At 39.3% G+C, this 7,338-nt stretch overlaps 1 protein-coding gene across 1 annotated transcript in view; it reads right to left on the bottom strand.

Annotated features, from left to right (window-relative positions):
• zgc:153031 overlaps nt 1-7,338 on the bottom strand; it is a 24,948-nt gene that overhangs the window by 4,780 nt on the left and 12,830 nt on the right. Inside the window, exons 2-3 of the mRNA XM_062035674.1 lie at nt 7,048-7,097; nt 614-719 (exon numbers count right to left, since the gene is read on the bottom strand). Coding sequence (XP_061891658.1) covers nt 614-719; nt 7,048-7,097 — 156 coding nt within the window. The remainder of the gene's footprint in view (nt 1-613; nt 720-7,047; nt 7,098-7,338) is intronic.

Below are 7,338 nucleotides of genomic sequence, written 5' to 3'. Positions count from 1 at the left end.
CTTCTCAGGCAAATCCTATAGTTGATGTAGATGCCCATATAGGCTGTTCAGATTTACTTTACAAAAGAGAAGTGTAGGATACTTCTCTTGTTGCCTTATTTTTATTTGACCACTACTGTTTTCTGTTTATTTGTTACTGACTGTGGCAGGACACCTCTGCCTCTGTTTCACTTTATGTTGCTGGTAAATAATATGGTTGTAGTAGTTAGGCTAAAGTTAAATTATTTAGTATGCACTAATTAAAGGGGCAGAGCTTTAAGAGACATTTTAGCTTTTATAATTTATAAGATATATTTTTTGTAAGAACCACAATTAATAAATATATTTCAGTGAATAACCTATTGTTCAAATCTGTATATAAATATGTACATAAAGTGTTGTAATATTGTAAAATGGATGGATGGATGGATGGATGGACGTTTAAAACAAAACTGTTATTATTAATTAGTAAGTATACATTTTTTGAGCCTTTTTAGAGAACATCATATCATTGTAGTAAATTATGCAAATTACTCGATGATGTCATGGTGACCACGCCCATAGCCACGCCCCCACCGCCACAGGTATCTTGGCAGTTTATGGGAAACACTGACCATGATACCAAGTTACTCACTTGAGGGTTTCACTCAGCACCACATGAACGACGTTCGCCATTGGGAACAAAGTTTGAGGGTTGGAGTACCAGGAATGTCTGCCCCACACCAGCATGTTGATCTTGCCTGTGAAAGTCAAGTTGGACTTGATGAGTGCTTTCAATCAGAGTGTCATCAAACACAGCTGCAGAGGAACTCTGTTCCCCCCCTCAGTGCACCAGAGAACTGATTATCCTCATGTTCTGCTATAAAACATGAATCCATTTTCTAACGCTTGTCCCTCTCGTATAATACATCTTTATAAAAAACTGGTTTATAACACATCAGCCAAGTCTCTATTATAGCTGATATTTATCATACATATATCATCTGTTACTCATCCTAACTCGGGGGTCAGCAACCCGCGGCTCTAGAGCCACAAGTGGCTCTTTAGCGCAGTCATAGTGGCTCCATGTCCTGGGCATAACGTTAAAGTGCTTCCGGCAGTGGAGGCTCCTTTATGGGGTCTTGGGGCACTAGGAGGTTAACCCCTTTACTACTGTTACCCCAGGTGGCCCTTGGCAAAGGCCTAGTACCTGACTGCCCCCTAGCCAGGGATACGGTGAAGACCTCAACAGCGGAGCAGGCGGAAGACGGTAGATTTAAGAACTACCACAACGGCTGCGATGGCGGAAAAAGGCTACAGCAGAAAAGGGTCCCCAGTCGTCTTGGACTCCATGCCACTGGACCATGACCCGATTCTGTCAAGGATCGTGTGGTGACTGTCTGTGCACCAGTCTCCCCACGTTAAACTAAGTCACGCACAGGCGTCCTCCATAAAGGGATACACCCCAACCAGGAGGATCGTCATACTCGTTCGAGTGACCGCCGATGATGAGTGGCTCCGTGGAGCTTTTTCAAAAATGTATGAAAATAGTAAAAGGAGAGGTAAAATATATATTCTGTGTTTCAACATGGTTTCTGTAGGAGGACAAACATGACGAAAATAGAAAAAGGAGAGGTAAAATATATATTCTGTGTTTCAACATGGCTTCTGTAGGAGGACAAACATGACACAAACCTTCCTAATTGTTAGAAATCCCACTGTTTATATGAAACATGCTTCACTGATGAAAGTATTTGGCAAGTACTGTTTTGTCCTACTAATTTTGCGGTCCTTGAACTAACCATAGTTTGTTTACATGTACAACTGTCTTTGATGCTGCCACATAATATATTTGTTATTAATATTAATGTATTTTATGCTCACTCCTTTTTCTCATTTTGTCCACCAACCGTTTTATGTTGTGCGTGAATGCACAAATGTGAGCTTTGTTGATGATATTGACTTGTTGATGTGCTAATCAAGCATATTTGGTCACTGCATGACTGCAAGCTAATCAATGCTAACATGCTATTTATGGAAAAAAAATGGGGTGAAAATTATATTTTTTGTTGTAATATGGTTTTTGTAGGAGGACAAACACGACACAAACCTTCGTAATTGTTAGAAAGCCAACTGTTTAATGTTTGTGTTTATGCTTCACTGATAAGAGTATTTCGCGAGCGCCGTTTTGTCCTACTAATTTCAGCGGCCCTTGAACTCACCGTTGTGTGGACTGTGACTCAACAGTTTGTTTACATGTGTACATTTCTCTGACGCTGCCACAGAAAGACGTGTTTTATGCCACTCCTTCTTTGTCTCATTTTGTCCACCAAACGTTTTATGCTGTGCATGAATGCACAAAGGTGAGCTTTGTTGATATTATTGACTTGTTATGGAGTGCTGATCAGGCATATTTGGTCACTGCATGACTGCAAGCTAATCGATGCTAACATGCTATTTAGGTATGTATGTACATATTGCATCATTATGCCTCGTTTGTAGGTATATTTGAGCTCATTTAATTTCCTTTACTTATGTCCTCTATCTACTGTATTTCATTTAAATTTGCATTTCTCATGACACATTATCTGTATGTAATATTGGCTGCATTTCAGATAGTTGTTTGTGTGCCGTGTTGTTCCAGACCACAGCAAACGTTACCCAGCTTGCCAAAGATTGTAATAAATCCATTAGAAGAAGACAGCCTGCTTTTGGCCATTCTAAGACAGTCATTTCCAGGAGTTATCTCACCTTCTGAGAAGTTTTACTAATGTTTTCCAATGTTGTAAAAATGTGTAGAATAAATATTACATTTCAACATTTGTGTCAGCAAAGATTTGCGTCAGCCTGCGACACATAGTAATTTTGATAGTAGGCTAATATAAGTAATACAGACACTTACATCATGTGTGGGACGGCCACATCTCCGCTTCAAGGATGTCTGCAAGCGTGACCTGAAAGCGCTCGACATGGACCTGAACACCTGGGAAGAGCTTGCTCGGGACAGATCCAGCTGGAGACACACCGTGAACACTGGACTGAAAGCTGGCGAGGCAAAACCCCGCCAGCTTGCAGATGAGAAGCGAGCTCAGAGAAAGAGCAAGCAACTACATCCTGTCGCTGACTCGACTTATAAATGCACCAAGTGCAACAGAGACTGTCACTCCCGTGTGGGTCTGTACAGCCACAGCAGACGCTGCATGACCAACTAAATCATATCCAAGGGGCGCCAATCCATTGTCTTCCGAGACTTACTGATGCCAGTAGTAGTAGCCTTCATTATAACACTTATACAAGGCTTTTAATATTTTGCGGCTCCAGACAGATTTTTTTTGTATTTTCAGTGCAATATGGCTCTTTCAACATTTTGGGTTGCCGACCCCTGCCCTAACTCAACTGTACTGATGTTTAAATGTGGTTATTTTCCCCTAATGTCTGTAATGTAGCTCAGTGATTCTCAAACTATGGTACCAGGCTCCATCTAGTGGTACGCCAAAGAATCACTAAATTAAATATTCAACCACAGTGTGACTGTTTAAACCAGGCTTGGGCAAAATACGGCCTGCGGGCCACATGCGGCCCGCCGGACGTTCTACATAATTTTTGTAGACCTTTAACATCAAAACTGTCGCCGCCATTATGATGTGCAGTGCTGTTTTGAAATTATCGTAAGTCTTGAACTTTAGAAAGTATTTCAATGGTCGAAATCTGTGCTTTTGGGTGTTATACGAGTTATTACGGTAATCTACGTCACAGCAGCTCAGACGAGGAACAAACCAGAGTGGGCTGGGTTTGTTTTCAGAGCAGTCAGCCTATAAAACAGATGCGGGAGCAGATTTTTAGGTGATAATATATAATATTGTAGGTGTTTATTACACTTTGCATTCATATTTTGTTTATGTTTTTTTGCATTTTTGTTGTGTTTTGTTTGGTCTGAGAAGTAAAAGAGGAGCGACGTTCATATGTTGTTAATATTCAGTGTTTTATTCTTCATAGTTAATATTGGAAATCCCACTTTCTTTATTTTAATGTACATTTTGGGTGTCCCAGTCAGTAAAAAACTAAAATTCCATTCCGTTTTTTTGAGGTGGTCTGTCATAACGTTTTTAGAACTCAATCGGACATTGTGACTTTTGGTATTAGTGTTCCTGAAAAAAAGGGACCCAAACACACATACTGTACAGCGGATTTTTACAGCTGAATGTGTACGTATAATTTATACACACATACACCTTGGCCCCCCTGACACATGTTTTTTCTCTCAATGTGGCCCCCGAGTCAAAATATTTGCCCAGCTCTGGTTTAAACTGTGTGTGTAATATTACAAATGTACTTGGTAAATAAAACATCTGCCTTGTTTATTAATGAATACTTAGACCTACTAAGCTACTGTGTTTTATTGTTGGTCATTATGGTGGTACTTAGAGAGCCAATTGTTTTCTGAGGTGGTAATTGGTGTAAAAGGTTTGAGACCCACTGCTATAGCTTATTATGTATGTACATATGATTTGTATAACTAATAATCATAATAACAATAATGGATTAGATTTATATAGCGCTTTTTTCAAGTTACTCAAAGTGCATGACAATGATGCTTTAATGTTATTTTACAATGTCATTGTTGACTGTATAATCTTTATACTGTTTTTGGGAATATTTTTTTCAAATAGCCTTTTGGGCCATTCTGTGCATTTGCAACAATATAAGCCGCACCCGACTAAAGTTTAAAAGAAAAGATATCTTTCCATACATTAGCCGCACCCGGAATTTATGGTAAAATTTGTTTTTCAGTTTTTTGTTTTTTTTGCAAACATGTGCTAGTTGTTACAAGAAACACTTAAAACATTGATAGCAAATTTATAAAATCACAAATTGATTCAATGTTAAGCCTCAAAACATTGCAAATTTTGCTGCAACTTTCTGAAAAAGTTGCTGCGAAGTCAAGCATTTTGAGCCTGCAAAATCCTGGAGGGATCGTTCATGGCAATTTTGGATTTTTGGTTGCCATGAGGTTCCTTGGCATCAAAAAGCATATGATTGCAATAAAAATTGAAAACATATATTTCCTTTTTAATACTGCATACTTAAAAGTAGACACTACGTTCTTTGACAAATTACTGCACTATTTTAATCTATTAAACGTTTTATTATACTGTAAGTTAAATTATAAACTTATATTATTTTTCAATTAATTATAATTTTACTGTAAATTAAAAACGTTTGTCTATCTTAAACACTCATTTACTGTATGTTCCAACACATTTACCCCCACACGTTAAAGACAATAAACCAACAATTAAATGATTAAAATTATTGTATATTTGTATATATTAGGGGCGGCGTGGCGAAGTTGGTAGAGTGGCCGTGCCAGCAATCGGAGGGTTGCTGGTTACTGGGGTTCAATCCCCACCTTCTACAATCCTAGTCACGCCCGTTGTGTCCTTGGGCAAGACACTTCACCCTTGCTCCTGATGGGTGCTGGTAGCGCCTTGCATGGCAGCTCCCTCCATCAGTGTGCGAATGTGTGTGTGAATGGGTGAATGTGGAAATACTGTCAAAGCGCTTTGAGTACCTTGAAGGTAGAAAAGCGCTATACAAGTATAACCCATCTATCATTTATTATTATTTATATTTACTAGGGCTGATTACAAGTTTTAATCGGATGAATCACTGTGTTTTAATTGTGATTAATCATGATTCAATTCTATTTTATCCGGACAAACATTTATCCACATTATTGTATTGCAGGCCTGGGCAATTATTTTGCCTCGGGGGGCCAAATTTTGAGAAAAAAATGTGTCTGGGGGGCCGGTATATCTATTTCTAGGAACACTAATACAAAACCTCACTATAATGTCTGATTGAATGCTAAAAACGTTATGACAGACCGCCTGAAAAAACGGAATGAAATTTAACATTTTCTTACTGAATGGGATATGAAAATGGGACATGGAAATAAAGAATGTGGGATTTACAATATTAACTATGAATGATAAAACACTGGATATTCACAACATATGAACGTCACAACCCCTCTCGATCGACATATTTTACAATCAAGCGAAATGCAACAAACACAGCGAAATATGAACACGAAGGGTAAATAAACCCCACCTACAATCTGATCTATCTGATACATCACTAAGCTTTAGAACTTTCTTGTAAAATTCTCCTTCTGTGTCTGTCCCTGACACCCGCATTTCAGGCTGGCCGCTCTGGAAACACTCCGTGGAAACGCTCCCCACCCACACTGCTCGGTGCCTCGTCTGAGCTGCTGTGACTTAGATTACCATAGTAACTAGTATATCATACAAAAGCGCAGATTCCAACCATTGAAATACTTTGTATAGTTCAAGACTTACGGTCATTTGAAAACATCACTGCACATCATAATGGCGGCTACAGTTTCAAACTTAAAGATCTAAAAAAAAATTGGGGGAATGTCTGGCGGGCCAGATTGAAAAGCTTAACGGCCCCCAGGCCTTAATTTACCCAGGTCTGTTGTATTGGCTTATGTGTGACAACAACACGACTTGTGTAACCCGCATGGTTCAGTCTCTGCTTTTCTGCGCCGCTCGGTAATCAAACCTAGGTTGCCATGAGAGACGAGCGTGCTAGCTACTGAGCCGCAAGCCAGGGCTATGAAGCCGATAGCCAGAGCAGCCGATAGCTGCTCTTGATGTCGTCAGGCTGGCCTCCATTATACTTGGACAAACTGCTCGGAATGCGATACCTGAGCTTTTAAGTCAGGGGAGTTAATTGCGTCAAAACTATTTAATCGGATTGACAAAGATGACTAAAGCGTTAATTTTGACAGCCCTAATATTTACCTGCCATGCGTGTGAATACAGTGTGTGATTATAATAAGGCTGCACAAAGAATCTGCCAGGACAGTGGAGCCAACTCGCCCTTGGGGCTGTCATAGGGTTTTCACATGAATAAATGAACTTTCCTTTTGACTTGTCATTATCACATGCATGAATGTCCTGCCTCAATGGATTATTTTCAGTCTTTCTCTTTGTATCAAAGTCAGGCACCAGAGGTGACAATTAATAGCTACTGTACCGGATGATGTAATACTGATATTACCTGGTTTTGACACCTGCGTGACGGTGTTCATGAAAAACTGGAATTCACACCTGCAAAATAGGAAACAGTGAATTACTGTCAGGCTTCACCTTCCATCCAAACGGACCAATGGGCAATGAGGCAATTTTAACTTAACAAATTACACATCCTTATTACCTTACGCTGACCTTAATAACATGAAATAAATATCATCAAACAAAGGTCAATTGAATCTTGTATTCTTACTAACACATTTAGTTTGTGTACATTTTAACGTAAACTAACATCCATTAAAGGTAGAGCAAGACGCTG

The sequence above is a fragment of the Entelurus aequoreus genome, linkage group LG24 (genome assembly GCF_033978785.1).
Source record: "Entelurus aequoreus isolate RoL-2023_Sb linkage group LG24, RoL_Eaeq_v1.1, whole genome shotgun sequence".
NCBI classification, from domain to species: Eukaryota; Metazoa; Chordata; class Actinopteri; order Syngnathiformes; family Syngnathidae; genus Entelurus; species Entelurus aequoreus.
The sequence above is the reverse complement of the archived record's forward strand: the minus strand, read 5'-3'. Positions and strand labels throughout refer to the sequence as shown.